We start from the raw sequence: 17,738 nt of genomic DNA on the forward strand, positions 1-17,738 counted from the left end.
TCTGGCTTTCTACTGCAATGAAAAAGAAAAGTCGCTTTCCATTCATTCTCCTGGGATAACTGGCAAATCCACCCACTCCCCCACCCCTTCCTTTAAAAAAAACCACACACGCACGCACGCACACACTTTAAAAAAAACAAAAAAACAAACAAACAAACAAACAAAAAAACACCAGTAACATCAACAACTCAAATATCTTGCCTTATCCTGAGCGAAATGCAATGAAGGTTTTTGTCTTCAAAGTGTTAAAAGTTAACAATGAAACCAAGATGTTTACAACAGTATTGCAATTAAAAATCTTAACAATGGCAACAGAAGAGCGAGTGAAGGGATAGGAGACACCTGCAATCTGTCGCAAAGAGAAGCCACCTCTTGGAAATTTCTGGCAAGCACTACAGATGCTGGGAAATCAGACTGGAATCTTGAAGCCGGGCATGTCCCTGGGAGCCACCGCCCTCTGCCCGGCCGAGGTGGGTGGGGCCTGCCCTCGGCGGACCGGAAGCAGGGAAATGCCAGGGTGACAGGCCTAGCTAGGGTGACCTCTGCCCAAGCTCACTGCGGGCCCAGCAGGCAACGCGGAGGAGGTCCGCTCCTTGCACTAGGGGTTCTCCGTCCGCTTCGTCCTGCGGCCTTGCTGGCAGTCCGCATGCCCGACAGAGGCCTGAGTCTGTGTTGGAGCAGGTGCTCCCGGCCACAGACCTGCCTGTGAAGAAAAGTGGCCGAGCAGCCCCCACGTCCCCGCCAACTCCACCACGGGGTACCCTCCTGAGAAACGGGTTCTCGGCTTTGCTTTGCCTGTCTTATCCTCCCATCTTGACTCCTTCTGTACCATAAACACAGTATTTCCAAAACGTGGGCCAGGCTCCTCTGCAACTTGTCCTGGGTGTGTGTGCACGAGGCTGGATGCGCAGGGAGAAGCAAAGGCAAGGAGGACGGGAGGAGCAGCGGGGGCCAGGGGAAGGGGCCGGTGAGCGGAAATGCAGGAGAGGGAAGGCCATTTACCCTATTGCTGGATTCTTCTGTTTTCCCCCAAGTGCTAAGATCCCACTTTCTGATTTTACAGGGGAAGAGGTTTTGTGTACTAACAAACACGACTTCAGAGCTGCAGCCTGGCGGGTGTCCCTGGGAACCCTGGGGCTGCCACCATCGAGTGCATGTGTCAAGAACTGGCAGCAAGTCTGCCGGCACGGCCCCCTCGACACACCAATCCCAGGGGCCCTCAGCCTCCCGCTGGCTGTCAACAGATGCTCCATCTAGTGCAGGGGACAACCCACGCATCCACTGCAAGTGACCACCTGGGCCCAGCGCCTGGGCCTTGGCTCACAAGGGGAAGGAAGAACTAGCACCGACACCACACAACTCCAGGGGGCGCCAGTCACACAGAGCACGCCCAGAATCACTGCCCTGCCAAATCCCAGCATCGGGAGCAATCAAGGAAAAGGGATGTCCCTTCCCTCCTGAGCTGCAAGACCCTTCCGGGTGATGCTTCAAAATCACCAGTGGAACTTTTTAAGAATACAGATGCCCGAAACCATCAAAGGCCATGGAATGAGAATCCCAGACGCCTGGCATGTGTGCTTTGAAGGGGCTCACAGGGGACCTACAGGATCGAGTGTAGAGCCCACTGCTTTAAAGCTTTCCTTAAAAAAAAAAAAAAAAAAAGGCAGGCTTCCCTCCACAGAGCTCAGTGTTTTCTGCTAAGTTATAAAAATTACATAAAAAAACCAAAATCGGGATCCCTGGGTGGCGCAGCGGTTTAGCGCCTGCCTTTGGCCCAGGGCGCGATCCTGGAGACCCGGGATCGAATCCCACGTCGGGCTCCCGGTGCATGGAGCCTGCTTCTCCCTCTGCCTATGTCTCTGCCTCTCTCTCTCTCTCTGTGACTATCATAAATAAAAAAAAAAAAAAAAAAAAAAAAAAAAAACCAAAATCATGGGACACCTGAGTGGCTCCACAGCTGAGCGTCTGCCTTCAGCTCAGAGCGTGATCCCGGGGTCCTGGGATCAAGTCCCACATTGACCTCCCTCCAAGGAGCCTGCGTCTCCCTCTGCCTGTGTCTCTGTCTCTCTGTGTCTCTCATGAATAAATAAAAATCTTAAAAAACAAAAAAACAAACCCAAATCACGCTTTTACATGAAGACTGGCTGTGTTATAATGATTATTTTTTTGGGAGGGGGAGAGGCACGCTCCAAATTACTCTTGCTTTTTACTCAACACTGAACATAATCTTTCATAATTATTCGGCCTTTATTTTAAGTAAGAAAAATAATATTTCATCGTCAAGCATCAACTATCACAGCTTCTCGGAGTCAGGCCAGGCCTAGCTGGGAGCGACACCAGTCAGAAGCTGGGATGATGAGGAACTAACTGTTGGGATTCTGGATTTGAAATCATATAATCGGTTCCTTACTTCTTCCCAATACATGGTTTGCTCTGACTTTACAGCTCCCCTTCTACAGCTGGGTTTGGACAGCCGGGCTCGGGCCCCATGCTGAAAATTCACATCCGTGCGCCAAATTCAAACAAGAACCCGATGATGTCAGAGTATCGTAATCGCATTATGAAGGTTCTCAAAGCGACAACAAACAGGAATCTTTAAAAGTTCACCTCTCGCTGCAGAAGCCTGACATTTTTGCATTCGTTCACCCACTCGCTTATTTATTTTTACGGACGTATAATCGACACACAAGTCTGACGTTTTGAATAGCGGTGTGTGTTCTCTGGAGTGCACGGACAGAGAAAAACACGAGCCCTTCCAGTCATTTCTGAATCAGACAGGCTTCCCCAAAACTTGTCCCCTGGTGATCTACCTGGAAAGTATCTCACGATTTCATTGATTTGGGTAACTGCCACAAGTTACTGCTCTGGCAGGGGTGTTTCTAAGTGCACCTGTAACCACAGGAGTTTCCTTCTCACCAGAGACCTACGGCCGCCCGCTACCTCCATCAGGAGCCGTGAAAACCATCGGCTAGCCAGCTTCACTGTCAGAGAGCAGTCGGGAAAAGAGAGGAACGTGTGCTACGTGATGCCATCTGGCAGGCACCGGGCTCATGAGGAGAAGAATGAGCAGCGGGCGCTCGTTTCATCACTGGGCTTCCCACCCTCAGACTTCTTTCCATGGCCCTCCACCCTCGGGTCAGGCTTCTCTCTCCCCTGTGTGTCACGGAGATGCATGCAGGGCTGGCTGGGCAAAAATGGCCAAGGCTGCCAACTTCAGAAAGTCAGAAGTAGGGATCCCTGGGTGGTGCAGCGGTTTGGCGCCTGCCTTTGGCCCAGGGAGCGATCCTGGAGACCCGGGATCGAATCCCACGTCGGGCTCCCGGTGCATGGAGCCTGCTTCTCCCTCTGCCTGTGTCTCTGCCTGCCTCTCTCTCTCTCTCTCTCTCTCTCTCTCTGTGACTATCATAAATAAATTTAAAAAAAAAAAAAAAAAAAAAAAAGAAAGTCAGAAGTAGCCAAACTGCACTGGTTTTGGTCCAAAGCACTTTCCACACTGAGGTCTGCACGTCGTACTGACTTCAGCTCCGACGCTGGTCGCCTGTGAGCAGCGCGGGTAGGACAGGTGAGTGCGGAGGGCCTCAGGTCAGCAAAGAAAAGGCACAAACAACACCTGGGAGGATCCCAAAAGGTCAGAGCTGGGGGGCGGGGGAGAGTGGGGGGAGGGTACTCAGCCATCCGAGGGTCCTGACCTGGGATTTGTCATTTGGAGGAGAAGCGGGCCAACTGCGTTTTCTGTATTCTCTTGGCCTGTGGCCTACGTGAGGGGGAAGAGCAGGGACAGCGGACTGTCCTCTCCCAAGGAGGCAACACTATTCAGGCGGAGGAGGAGGAGGAGGTGGCGAGGAACCAGGGACCAGCCCCGCTCCCCGGGACACAGGCTAGGAGAGTGCAAGGAGGGAGCTCAGCCTCACGCAGAGCTCACCAGGGCTGATGAAGCAGGACGGCAGATAGACGCCTGGCTTCACGGACATCTGGTCTCCCTAATGCTGCCCGTCTAGGATGTTCTGATCATTCTGTGCATTTGCTAACAGGTCAGGAGGAGGGGGGGCTCCTGAGACACAAGAGGCGGTCTGCCTAACGCCATCTGACCCCAGACACTGCTCGAAGCTTCTGGCTAGAGCACAGCTAGATTTTAACACTACGGGGGGACAAAAAAAGCCTCTTTTCTGCAGAATGCTTTTCGTTGACAAGGCCATTTCAGAGCCGTTTAGCTTCTGTGCGCGTACATGCGTGCCTCCGTCCTATTCTGAGGTTTCTAGAGGGAGCACATCACAGGGCCAGGGAGCCCAAGCACAGGCAGCTGGGGGATTCCTCAACAGCTCAGCGTCTACCAGGAAAACACCAGTCCGTGGGAAGAGGGGGTGGGTCGGACGATTTCCCAGGCTCCGTCCAGCTGTGACACTTGATGAATGGAAAATGTTCTAACACAGCACCAGGCACAGCCAAGTGCTCTGTAAAATTATTTAACAGAGGTGATGCTGGGACTGTCACCGGAAGCTGAAGCAGAACAACAGCAAAGGATGTTAACCAGGCCCAGGGGGCACCAGCTTACACGGCGTCTATGCGGGCGGCCAGCACCGGCTCAAGGCCGCTGGGCCTCATGGCGGGGAGTTGGGTCTGTGTCTGAGTTCGCCTCCTCTCCAACCCCTTGCCAATCTTCCGCACTGGAGCGTGTCCGGATATGTCACGAAGGCAGAAGCAGGCATGCCCCGGACACCTGCCGGCAGAGAACCAGCAGCCACACACCCAACCGTGGGGCAGCCGCAGGGGACGTGACCCTGGCTTTGAACTCGCGCTCTAGCACTCCTGACCCACGGGACTACGGGCCAGTTGCTGGCCTCTGTGAGCCTTCGTTTCCTTGCTTCCAGCTGTGGACAGCATCGCCCTCACGGGACAGCTCGGGAAGGCCTAGCTCTACCCAGGCTGGGGCCGCCCTCGGGTCACGGCCAGGGCGTCGCGGACAGGGCTGTGACAGGCACGGCCACCGCCGAGGGTTTAGTAACCGGTGACGGAGAAGTGGCCCGACGTGTTTTCTATCAATAGCCACCCCACCGCACCCTATCCCACCCTCCCGCCTTCCTTGCCCGGCTTCAGACGCTGCAAGACCGTTCGCCACCTACGACGTTTCGGCGTCCGAAGGCCGGGCAACCGCAACGACTGCCTTCACAAGTGGGAACTTCTATCAGGCAAGTGAGGAGGCGGCCGGCCCCGTCCCTGGGAGAGACTGGCGGTTGGCCAGGGAGGGGAAGGCCGGGAACCGGCCTCGCCCACGGAAAAACGTGCACAGGGCTCGGAGCCGGGGGTGCAGGGGGAGGCCGCGGCAAGAGCCCCGCTCACGGTCACCCCCAGCCACCTGCTTTCTGAGAAGTGCTAACACGAGTACCCACTTCTCCAAAGGCTCTGCAGGTGACAAACAAGCGTCCCCCCAAAAGGGCGGCGAGACGCCGCCGCGTGGGGGCACCTCCTGGTTATGATGGCTTCGCTTTTCCGACCTGCCTTCTCCACACAAACTGTCACTTTCCTCTGCCAGGCTTACGTGGTTTCCAGTGAAGGGAAAAGGACAGTCTGAAAGCGTAGCAGGGACTTCACAAATCTAGAAATTCTGTTAGATATTCGAGTCCCCCGTGGACGGGCGCTCCTGGCCTGCTGCCACCGGAGTCCTGGATTCAGGGCGCCGCCAGCCCAGAGAGAGATGCGGCATCTCTGTGGCAACCAGTCTCAGAGAGCCCCACCCGCAGCCTGCACCCCCACCTGCCCCCCACCCTCCGTTTCCCAGGGGCTGCTTGGCGACCTCCCTCCCTTGTCAGCAGCAACAGCCTGCCATGGGCTTCCGGGACGTTTCTGCGGTGATGCCCCCTCTGGACGAAGCCTTCGCACCTGGGTGCAGAGCAAGGCTCACACCTAGCTCCCGGTACCTTTCCCTCCCAGTCCTAAGCCTCGTAACTAACTACAGCTGTCAGATTTAGCAGCTGAAGACGCTTCAGTTTGAAGTTCAGATAAACGATGGAGAAACACCTACGCTACAAATTATTTGCTTTTTATCTGAAATTTAACTAGCATCCAGTATTTTACCTGGCAATCCCGCATCACACAGTTCTCTATTTGGCTTCGGGGACTACCCATTAGTGCTTGGGTGGTAATCTCCTAGAGGTTAAAGATCTCACCCGGCTGACCTTCGGGTCAATGACAGAAACCCTGTGTAAATACTCAGTAAATCAGAACGACGAGGGGAGCGTAAGGCCATGTGACTATTTGGAAGTACCTGGTATAAAATTACTGAAAACACATCCTCTTAAACTTCTCTTAAAAAAAAAAAAAAAAAAATCAACACACTAACACTTGAAGAATACTTTGGGATATGTTTTTGGCAATTTAAGTGTGTCCCTTGGAACATACACTGGTGTATCTGTGTGTTTCTCCAGAACGGCTGATGGTTTTAGAATAAATAAAATCTAAAAAAAAAAAAAAAAAAAAAAAAAAAATTCCATTTGTCACTGATTTCCCCCATCATCGGGAAGCTGGGATTGCATTAGCGCAATAAAAGATAACTGTGAGGTTTGCAACATTCTCTTTAAGAATACGTGGAGTCAAAAGCACGTTATGGAACGTTCGAGATTTTAGAAGCTGCTGTGCTGTGCAGAGTCTGGGAGGCAGTTTGTCCGGCCAAAGCAGCAGGTTCACCACGGCCGATGCCTTCCTACCAAGGTCTACTTTTGCCCTAACTGGCCTCCTGTCCCCAAGCAATCCTGCTACCGCCTCCTGAAGGGATGAGATGGATGGACGTTGGTGACCCAAGGGGCCCCGGACTGTTTTCACCCCCAAACACCTACATTTAACGCCTGCCTTCACCAGCAGCCCCTGGAGGGCCGAGACGGTGGGAACAGGCTTCTGGGTGCAAGGGCACACAGGGGAAAGCTCTCCAGGAGGCAAGCCCCTGCTCCCCAGACTGAGGGAGGAGCTAGAAACGGGGTCGTGGGCAAAAGGGTCCCACGCCTTCCACCCTGCCCCTTGGCCTCCCCGCTCCCTGGCCAGCCAGGCCACAGCCTCCCCTCCAGGAAGTGGCGCTCAGGGCCTGACGGGCCCTCTTACCAGTGTGTGTGAGCATGTGCCTCTGGAGGGAGCTAGCCCAGGGGAAGACCCGGGGGCAGTGGGGACAGTTGATCTTCTGCAGGCAGTTGGCGTAGGAGTTCCGCTTCACCCTCAGCAGTTTGTCTTCCGGAGGGCTGCCCTGCTCCTCGTCGCTGGGCCCGTTGTGGTCTGCGGGGGCTCCGGCCACCTCGTCCTGAGCATCGTCCTCCGTGGTCTGTAGAAACGGACTGAACTTGTTGGTGTCCGTAGTGGCCAGCATCTTCTCGATGCTGGCGAACTCCCCGCTGGAGTCCAGGTCCACCCCGCCGCTGCTGGAGCGGGGCCGGCTCCTCATGCCCTTCCTCCGGCCCCTCTTCTTGGATGAGCCCGCGGGCCCCTGCTCGGTGGGTGAGGCCGCCTCTGGGCTGTTGGCAGGAGGGGACGGGTCGCTGGATTCTTTGGGGCCGGCGGTGTTGGCGGGGGCGGTGGCAGCTCTGGGAACGGTGCTTCCTAAGCTGTCTGGGGCCGTGCTGGGACTGCCGGCGCTCGTGGGCCCCGGGTCGGCCACCTTAGCCTTCAGCAAGGTGGGCGCCGAGGACACGGACGAGATGATCTGGGCGATGGAGGCCAGCGGGGGCAGCTCTTCCGTCACGGGGGGCTTTGGCAAGAGCAGGGGGGGCTTGGGGCGCAGCGGCCGCAGCAACGCCGGGCTGCTGATGAGGGTGGAGCCACCCAAGATGGGGGAGCTGTTGACCAGCGCGGAGGAGTAGATGGGGACGGCCAGCTGAACAGAGCCCCGCAGGGGCTGCGCGTGGGCTTCCAGAGTGGGGGCTGCAGAGGCCACGGGCTTCTCCGGGCCCCCGCCGGGCCCCGAGGGCACTGGCAGCGGAGGGCACGGCGGAGGGCAGGGGGACGGCTGCTCGCCACTCCCCGGTTCCTGCTCAGGCTTCTTGGCTTCGCCAGCACCACCCGCGTCCTTGTCTCCCTTCCTCAAGTTCTTGGGGATGGACAGGTCAATGGGCTCCATGGAGCAGTCATAGGGGGCCGCAGAGGCGGGGCTCAGGAAGGCCGCACTCTCCTGCTTTACTTGCACCAGGGCCAGGCCCTTCTGGGAGAAGTCCAGCGGCTCGTTGAAGTCCACCGCGAAGTTGCTGGCGGGCTCCAGCTTGACCGAGACGTGGGGCGGCAGGGGCTGCGCGGGGCCCCCGTGGAGAAAGCCGTTCTGCGGCTCCAGGAAGGCGGCCAGGGGCTTGCGATCGCCAAACGGCCCGCCCCCGTCCTCCACCCTCCCTGAGGTCTCGGCGGCCGCCTCGGCGGGACTCAGGCTGTCAGTGGCCAGGACGTAGCTCTCAATGTCATGCTCGGGCACGTGCAGGTGCTGCTTCAGGATGTGGTGGATGCAGTTGCGCTTGGCCGAGAAGGCGGCGCTGCACTCCTTGCACTCGAAGGGCTTGCGGCCCTTGGGGCAGCCGCCCAGGCCGCGGCCGCAGTGCGTGCGCATGTGGATGCGCAGGGCCCGGTAGTGCTTCAGGTCCTCGCCGCACAGCCGGCACACCGTGTCCGGGGAGCAGAAGGCGTCCACCATCTCGGCGGTGCTGCTGGTCACGTACTCGATGTTCTTCTCGATGTCCTTGCGCGTGGCCTTGAGGTGCTTCTTACGCAGGTGCCGCTCGCAGTTGGCCTTGACGGTGAAGGGGTAGTGGCAGATCTTGCAGATGTAGGGCCGCTCGCCGCTGTGTGTGCGCAGGTGGCGGATGAGCGCGGCCTTGTCGGCCGCGATGTAGTCGCAGATGTTGCACTGGTAGGGCGAGATGCCCAGGTGGGAGCGCACGTGCGCGCGCAGCACCCCGGAGAAGGCGAACACCTGGTTGCAGAAGCGGCAGGGGTAGAGCACCTTGCGCATGGCCGGCGCCTTCTTGCTGCCGGGCCCCGTCATGATGGCCTTGAGGTCCCCCTCCGTGATCTCCTGCTTGATCTTGGCCTCCATGCTCAGGGGCAGCAGGGCCTCGATGATGCTGTCTTGCTCCAGCTGCGTCTTCATCTCGGCCTGGCCCGGCAGTTCCAGCCGCGGCTGCTGCAGGAAAAGCTGTGTGGCCGTGTCCGGCTGGGCCCCGGCCTGGGACTGCAGCAGGTGGGCGCTGGAGGCCGCCTCCATGGGGCCTTTGAGGAGCTTCAGGGGCGGCGGGGGGAGGCTGGGGCTGATGCAGCCGGGGGAGGCCTGCTGGGCGTTGAGGAGCGGCGGGGGCGTGGACGTGGCCACCACCGTGCGCGGGGTGACCAGGGGCTTTGGCTTCAGAGGGGGCATGTGTTTGAAGATGGCCTGCAGAGGGGCAGCGGGGGCCTTGGAGAGAGGTGGAAGACTGATCTGAGGGGGCGCAGAGGCCGCCATCTTCAGAATCTGCTGGATGTCAGCCAGCTCGATGGCGGACTCGCCAGAGATGGGCTTGACCACAATACTACTGTCGGGCTGGATGATGAAGCCCTTCTGGAAGGGCTGCAAGGACAGGTGCTTCATGCTCTCCTTGGTGGCCGGGAGGACCGTGAGAGAGCCGCCCAGGGAAGCAGCTTCAAAAGGAGACAGACTCAGAATGTTGGTGCAGCCGGGGTCCTGAGGTAGCTGACACTTGAGTGTCTGGAGCTGTATTGCTTGGTTGTCATCTGGCAAGGGCTCCTCGGCGGGGGCAGGCCTGACGTCTTTGGTGTGCTGCAGGCCCAGCAAGGCCAGGAAGGCCTTCTGGTCCAGGGCGTCCCCCGGCAGGGTCTTGGCCGGCAGCCTTTCCCGTCCCTGGTCCGTGGCCACGTGGGTCTGTCTGTGCAGGGCGAGCGAGGAGAGCATGGGGAACGCCTTGTCACACGTGTCGCAGACGAACCGGTGCTGCTCGCTGATGCACCTCCGTAGGTTTGTCTCACACCAGGCCTGCGTGGAAGCGGGTCGGCAAGAGCAAGGGAACAGAGAGGATTTTAAAATCATCACTTCCCCCGAGGGGCAGAAACCTATCTGCTGTCTGGTTGCCCCAGCACCCAGCCTGGGCCTCCCCGCCCACAGCTTGCTAACGCCCATCCCCGACTCAATCAGGGAACCCGCAGAGCATCCTAAGCACCTTCTTGCCTGGTGAATGACATCAACCCCAGGGTATCTCAGAGAAGCAGTGAAACACGGTTAATAACAGCACAAAGATAGGACAAATGCTCTTTCAGAACATGGTGTTCTGGAAAACTACCGGGATGGGGACTTCCTACCACCAGGGGAGAAGTGACTATACCTTCTTGATTGTGGGACAAAGGGCGTTGCCTGGGCAGGGGCATGAGGAGGTGGGGAGGGTCACATGAGTGCATACATGTGGGTAAATACGTATGTGTCTATACATACGGAATAATTCACTGAACTTGAGGCTTCTGTGCCTCAAGGGTTTCCCTGTTGATACCCTGGTGTCTCAATTTTTTTTTGTTTTAAAGTAGTTTCCAAGTAGTTTTGGCAGGTGTTTTACAGGCAGAGAACAAACATGGTTCGGGTTAATAATGACCCCAAACATCTTTAATATAAACTGCGACACCGGCAATGCGAATATTTACCTGTAATATGCCTATTAAGGAAATATTTAAAACATACAAACGCAATTCAGATAAACAGGGGTGGGGTAGGGGTGGTGAGCAATTCACAACTTTAAATCCAAACGCCCCAAGAATGGGAAAGCAGACACAGGCTAGTAAGAAATTCAACACAAAATAAAAACCCACCTGGCAGCTCAATGACCCGATGGAGACTGAAAGACCGAGCGGAGTTTCAAGAAAAAAGGTTGTTATATATGAAAAAAAGACAAACCCAACTGACAACATTTTAAGGAAGGGAAGCCTCAGGGTTTTGGGGTGTGTGTGTGGGGTCTGGTCTACTCAGCCCGTGCGGAGGTGGCTTCCGGGTCCACGGGCCGAGCCAAATACCTGAGAAATTCGAGGAAACTTCCTACAGGAGAAGTCAGTGAATCCTAAGTCATGGAAGCCAGCAGGAATGGAAGGGTTGTTCTGTATGAAAGGCCTTCCCATTGCGTCCCTGGGAAGTTGTTTGTGGACGAGCGCATTGTGACGCAGCAATCCTCGATGTGTTCGAAAGGTAACGCAGCAAATGTCACATCTGGCAGAAAAAAACGGACAGGATATAAGGGGGCCGCTCAGAGTTTCCGCTTGTCCAGTAGCGCACTGTATTTTCTTTTTTCTTTAAGATTTATTCTATTTATTTATGATAGACAGAGAGAGAGAGAGAGAGAGAGAGAGAGAGAGAGGAGGGAGAAGCAGGCTCCATGCCGGGAGCCCAACGTGGGACTCGATCCCGGGACACCAGGATCGCGCCCTGGGCCAAAGGCAGGTGCTAAACCGCTGAGCCACCCAGGGATCCCTGCGCACTGTATTTTCTGTTACTTCAGCTCAATTGAAACAAAAATGACAGGATACCAAGAAGCCTCTCTGCTCGTGGTTAGCACCGAGAAAACGCTTCCTTTAAAAAAAAAATTATGGGGCAGCCCTGGTGGCACAGTGGTTTAGCGCCGCCTGCAGCCTGGGGTTTGATCCTGGGGACCCTGGATCAAGTCCCACATCGGGCTCCCTGCGTGGAGCCTGCTTCTCCCTCTGCCTGTGCCTCTGCCTCTCTCTCTCTCTCTCTTTCTATGAATAAATAAATAAAATCTTAAAAAAAAAATTATGTTTCACCAACTTCTGGATACGCAATCTTTGCAGACAGAACAGGGAGGTATGTCCGGTAAGACAGCTGGGAACCTGAGGCCACTGCTGCAGGCTTACTTGTTCTTACCTGAATTACGCAGCACAGACGGTCATTTCGAAGGTGTCTCTCCCACCCTTCGATGCACAGATTCTAATTATCGTAAGTGCTTAAAAAGTCAAATAGCACACTTTTGCACGCACTCTACAGCATCCCCCGTCTCTGATGGGGATGAAAGGAAGAGGATGAAATGATAATCAAGTTCTCCAACCGAACTTGTAGCACAAGACAGTGACTATGTATTTAATTCTGATATTATTAAGCATTGTGATCTGAAAAACCACCATTGCTCCTACAATAAAGAGCAAAGCATCCTGCAGGGGCACCAACCAAGTCCCTCGCAGGTAGGTGGGCATCCTTTCATTTTTTTTTTTTTTTTTTTTTACTGATTCACGAGAGACACAGAGAGAGGCAGACACAGGCATCGGGGGAAGCAGGCTCCCTGCGGGGAGCCCGATGGGGACTTAATCCTGGGACTCTGGGATCACGACCTGAGCCAAAGGCAGATGCTCAACCGCTGAGCCACCCAGGTGCCCCTTCTGACTTTCGTTTTATAGACAGGAACACCGAGGCTCAAAAATCATAAGCAACATGGCCGAGGTGGCACAGCTAGCACGAAGCAAAGATCAAACATAAACCCTGTTTGTCCTCCACCCACACCTGTTATGATGCTGTTGCCTTTTCCTCGAAAGACTCCCACAGATGCAGTCCATCTGAAGATCAGCGCTCTCCACCTCAGAGACGACCTGCACCTTAACTGTCCTGAGCCACAAAGATGTGAAACAAATGCATTTTGTTATTTAAAAAAAAAAAAAATTTTTTTTTTTTAGAAGGGGAGGGAGAGAGAGAATCTCAAGTGGGCTCCACGCCCAGCACAGAGCCTCATGTGGGGCTCGATCTCATGACCCAGAGATCATGATCTGAGCCTAAATTTGAGAGCTACTGATTGAGCTACCCGGACACCGCGCCTGAAGACATTTTATGATGCTTCCTCCGCTCTTCATACAGTGTCACCTTCTGGGTCCTCACTGAGAACCATCCGACAACTCCCAATCATTATGGTATTAAGAGCATCCCCTGGACTGGTACTGGATATACCAGCCACTGGAGCCACATGTGACTATTTATTTATTTATAAAATTTTTATTTATTTATGATAGTCACAGAGAGAGAGAGAGAGAGAGAGAGAGAGAGAGAGAGAGAGGGAGGCAGAGACACAGGCAGAGGGAGAAGCAGGCTCCATGCAGGGAGCCTGACTTGGGATTCGATCCCGGGTCTCCAGGATCGCGCCCTGGGCCAAAGGCAGGTGCCAAACTGCTGCGCCACCCAGGGATCCCTGACTATTTAAATTAATTGAAATTTCCCCAGTTACGTTCCTCTCATTTCAACAGTGGCACCGGGTAGAGCAGACCTAACGCATTTCTGTGTTTCTACGACCACAGCAGGCTTTGTTGGACGGCGCTGTGGGCCTCACACCTTTCCAAATACCTGTGCGTACCAATGCACGTGGCTCTCACAAAACCCCTCAGGCAGGTCCTCTCAGGGCTCTGCAGGGAACAAACGTGGGTCTCGGCGCGGGGAGAACGGCCGACCCCAGTTTACAACTGCATGCACCTTGGCAGAAACTCTCTGCTTTGAAATTCTTCTCGGGGGAAAAAAAGGGATAATAAATCACCCATGAAGTAGCAGAGCTCATTTCCCTCTAGTGACGAACGCCGTGCCGAGTCTGTGCACCTCTGCTCTCCTTATGGTGCTGCAGCCAGGCCAGGCCCTGCTGTGTGTCCAACCTCTTCTGCCCCCAGCACCACCTCAGCCACATCTTGCCATTAGGATTCCCGTTGTGGTTCCATTAAACTTAGCACACTGGGTTCCCATGAGCCACTCAAACACCGAAGTCTCTCTGAGGGAACTGTCTTTGGGCCCCCACCGGGGATGGAGGCCCCAGGGAACCTGGAGCGCCCTCAGGTGCGGGTGGGGGTGGGCGGAGGGGCGGCCCAACCACTGGGAAGCCCGGCCTGAGCACCCAGAGGGCTGAGTCCCAGGCCTGAGAAAGGCAAGGAGGGACACAGCACGGCTGCAGCCTCTCAAGAGAACTTCTTTCCAGCCAGAGCATGCTCAAGAGCCCCGCTGTCTGTTGGAGGGGCTGCAACGTCAAGGCCACACGGCAGCTCTGTCACTGCCCCTGCCCAGACTCCAGTTCAACTGCATGCTCGTCGTCACCCCTACCCCATCATCACCCATCACCGCCCCGGCGGTTGGTCAGCTGGAAGCTCTCCACTGACCCTGGGGAGAACGTCTGCACTGGGGAAATTTAACACTGACCACACACTGGACGATAGTGAGAAATCATTACTAACTTTTCTAAGCTGTGGTCGTCTTCTGGTTGTGCATTTCTTTTTAAAAGTCCTTCTCCTTTACAGATACATAGTGAAATATTGGTAAATGAAATGTGATGCCTGGGACTCGTTTTGGAATTATGTGGGATGGGAGAAGAGATGAAATGTGAAGGGCAGGGCCGTGAGATGGGAATTCCTGAAACTGGGGAGCACGGGGGTTCATTACTGTGCTCTCTACTCGTGTGTATGTCTAAAATGTTCCTAATATGCATATAAGAGAGAAACAGCTTAAAAAAAAGAGGGAGAAACATCTAATTACAGATGGAGGGATACCTGGGGGGCTCAGCGGTTGAGCATCTGCTTTTGGCTCAGGGTGTGATCCTAGAGATCTGGGATTGAGTCCCACATCGGGCTCCCCACAGGGAGCCTGCTTCTCCCTCTGCCTGGGTCTCTGCCTCTCCCTGTCTCTCATGAATAAATTAAAGAATATATATAAATGGCTAATGAGAGTGAGCTGACCTTTTGCCTCTTTTTCTGAGCTTCAACGACGTCTAAAGCACTATTTGCAGCAGAAGTGTGCGTGTGCGTGTGTGAATTTATAGAAACTACAGAAGGGAAACCCTTATCCCGAGTGTCACTGTGGCAGGGGTGAAGCGAAGCTGGGTTTCCCCAGCAAACCTATGAGACTATCCGAGTCTCTCTCTGGGGAAAAGGTGGAGGGGTCCGGGGTTGGAGGGAGGCACTGAGCCCAGGGCTCAGGAAGGCCCCCAGCTGGGGTTTACGTGCAGGCAGAGTGAGCCACTCTAGGCAGGCTGGGCGGTCAAGCCGGTGGCCTCATGTGGCCTGGCCCTTTGTGAACCGGAGAAGATTCCGACATTCTCTCTCCCAGCTTCTTTCCCTCTGTCCCATGCTGGCCACAAGCCAGGTGAGCTTTGGGAAGCTGCGCGACACGGGAGCTGAGCTGCTCTGTGCCTTCCCTGGAAGGCGGGAATGAGAGAGAGAGTGACAAAGTGCAAGGGCAGGTGCCGAGGGGGCTGCCACTCGCGAGCACCCTGCACCTGGAGTCTGTACTACTTGCTCCTTCCAATAGCGGGCACCGACTACATACATCTTGTGTAGGATGTTTGCAGACCAGCGCCGGGCGCTGTCCCGGATGTGGGGCTGTCACAACAAATACCTAAACTCATTCTTCCTGACAACCCTGGGAGGTAGCGCTAGGGAGAATCAGCGAGTGTGTGATCAGTCCCCGCTGGGTCCCCGCTCAGCTTTCCCTGTGAAGGCGGCAGGCTTCACTGCACATTGCAGAGGAGGGGCTCAAGGACCAGAGTCAGGTAGGAGGTTCAGGTGCAGCGTGCAGCAAAAGAAAGTCACCCCCTACATTAACTACTTTATCTAACCTCAGGCAGGGTCGATCCTCATTACTGGTGGATTCTGTATTTGTCAATTTGCCAACTCGCTACCACGTATCTGTAAACCCCGTCCCTACTCACGGTGCACCTGAGGACGTGCACAGAAAGGTGACAAAGTGGAGCCACCGAGGCCTGTGTATTCCCAGCTGTGGCTGACCAAGGCGACACTGCTCTGCCGTCCTGCTCCAGCTCAGACTCTAAGGTGTCCCTCCCGCCGTCTACTTGGTGCCATACTTCCAGCATTCCTGCGCCTCTCGCTGGTGATTTGGTGGCTGAGGACGGCCTCCAAGCACTGTACTGAAGAGCCGCCTGGGGTGTGCGTGAGCACCAGAGGCTGTGATGTGCGTCGGACAAGCTTCATCCGGGCACCGGTTCCGGTGCTGGGGGTGGGGGGTGCACTGTTCCCGAGTCAGCACTATTCACGGAGTAAGATTTCTTAAAACAGAAAACGTAACACCAGGATCTGTATGGATCAGCTGATGAAAATGCAAGCAGAGGCCCGCAGGAAGCTGACCCTGTGTTTCCTCTAGAAACGACGGTTTGATAATCACTAATTCTGCACTGCTGCAACCTTAGAGAACAGAATGACCGCCAAGGAATTAACGCCGGAGCCTAGCTGCACGGGGAGACATTCCTCATCTCTGCCACTGCATGAATCATGCTCATCATACAGCACTGTGGATTTCCACTTTTACTCTTTTTTTTTAAAAAAGATTTTATTTATTTGAGAGAGAAAGAGAGAGAGCACACGCACAAGCGGGGGAGAGGGGCAGAGAGAGAGGGCCAGGCTCCTGGTGGAGCAGGGAACCCCACACGGGGCTCAATCCTAGGACCTAGAGATCATGACCTGAGCCAAAGGCAGATGCTTAACCCACTCAGCCAGCCAGGTGCCCCCCCACCCCCGGTTTTAGATTCTTCAAGGCAGAGCAAGAACTTTGATTTCTGCACATCAAGTGAAAGCAGAACCCCCAGACTTGTACCATTATTTCTTTCCACTGTTCACAGACGTCTCGCCTCCCCTAAATAAAAGAAACACCCTGTCTAATGTGGACCATAATCATGTCAGCCCAACTTAGTTTCGCAGAGATTATTCTTTAAAAAAATAAAAGAACTTCAATGGCTTATTATGAAATTTAATTAAATGATAGGAAATGATTGCAAGTATTACTGACATAAACAGGCTGAGAATACACAACACTGAGTCTTGGCAGGGTGCAGTTAACTGCAAAAGGGAAGCAGGTGAGCCAGAAAGTGGGCTGGAAACTCGGTAAACTGGACAGCACCCGATGAACATGACATTTTTGAGCACGCACACCATATGTGTTTGTTGTCTGACACAGAAATGTGTTCATTTTAAGTATTTCCATACACGGGCCAGGCATATTACACAATATACAGATGAAATTTTAAAGGATGAGAGTTCTTTTTTTTTTTTTTTAAAAAGAGAGATTTTATTTATTTATTTGACTGGCAGGGCGGGCAGTAGGGACAACGTGCATGTGGGAGGAGGAGCAGAGGGAGAGGGAGAAGCAGACTCTGCACTGCGCCCTGAATCCGAAGCAGGGCTCGACCCCATGACCCTGAGATCATGACCGGAGATGAAATCAGGAGACAGACACTGAACTGACCGAGCCACCCGGGTGCCCTGATAGGAAAAGCTCTCTTAGTTTTCTCTTGTACCCCAGACATCTTTCTGAACACCCTCCCTGAATCTACCGCACTTAGCGCACAGCCTGCTGGTTATGCATACTCAGTGTGAGGGGCGTCGTCAGTCAGTTTTCTAAAAGGGAGGGAGGAGGGTGTCTCATCGTATGGTAATTAGAGCTGACCGCACTTCTCTCATAGCCAGGAGTTGTTTTTTTTTTTTTTTTTTTAATTTTATTTATTTATTCATGAGAGATGCAGAGAGAGAGAGGCAGAGGGAGAAGCAGACTCCATGCAAGGAGCCCGATGAGGGACTTGATCTGGGACTCCAGGGTCACGCCCTGGGCCAAAGCCAGGCGCTAAACTGCTGAGCCACCCGGGGATCTCTCATAGCCACGAGTTTTTAATGACACCGAGCTTTCTTCACTCCTCTCTAACACGTCTATCCCCTCCTCCATTCTCTGGCTCACCTTCCAGCCCCGCCCGTTTCTGGCACCTAGGACGGTTTCA

At 54.6% G+C, this 17,738-nt stretch overlaps 1 protein-coding gene and 1 long non-coding RNA gene across 15 annotated transcripts in view; both read right to left on the minus strand.

The window, feature by feature from the left end:
- RREB1 (ras responsive element binding protein 1) overlaps positions 1–17,738 on the minus strand; it is a 177,377-nt gene that overhangs the window by 11,122 nt on the left and 148,517 nt on the right. For 12 of the 14 annotated variants that reach the window (XM_077886012.1, XM_077886010.1, XM_077886009.1 and 9 more), the window contains 3 exons: positions 12,500–12,601; positions 11,008–11,197; positions 7,090–9,985 (listed from right to left, as the gene is read on the minus strand). In XM_077886012.1, the coding sequence (XP_077742138.1) occupies positions 7,090–9,985; positions 11,008–11,197; positions 12,500–12,601 (3,188 nt within the window). The remainder of the gene's footprint in view (positions 1–7,089; positions 9,986–11,007; positions 11,198–12,499; positions 12,602–17,738) is intronic. The other 2 variants (XM_077886019.1, XM_077886022.1) reach the window with 1 other exon arrangement.
- On the minus strand, positions 9–5,725 carry LOC144306594 (uncharacterized). Its single transcript, XR_013373678.1, has 3 exons — positions 3,462–5,725; positions 1,940–3,237; positions 9–1,739 (listed from the first exon to the last, which is right to left on the minus strand). It is a non-coding gene; the product is annotated as an uncharacterized LOC144306594 (long non-coding RNA).

This window comes from Canis aureus, chromosome 37 (genome assembly GCF_053574225.1).
Source record: "Canis aureus isolate CA01 chromosome 37, VMU_Caureus_v.1.0, whole genome shotgun sequence".
Lineage (NCBI taxonomy): Eukaryota > Metazoa > Chordata > Mammalia > Carnivora > Canidae > Canis > Canis aureus.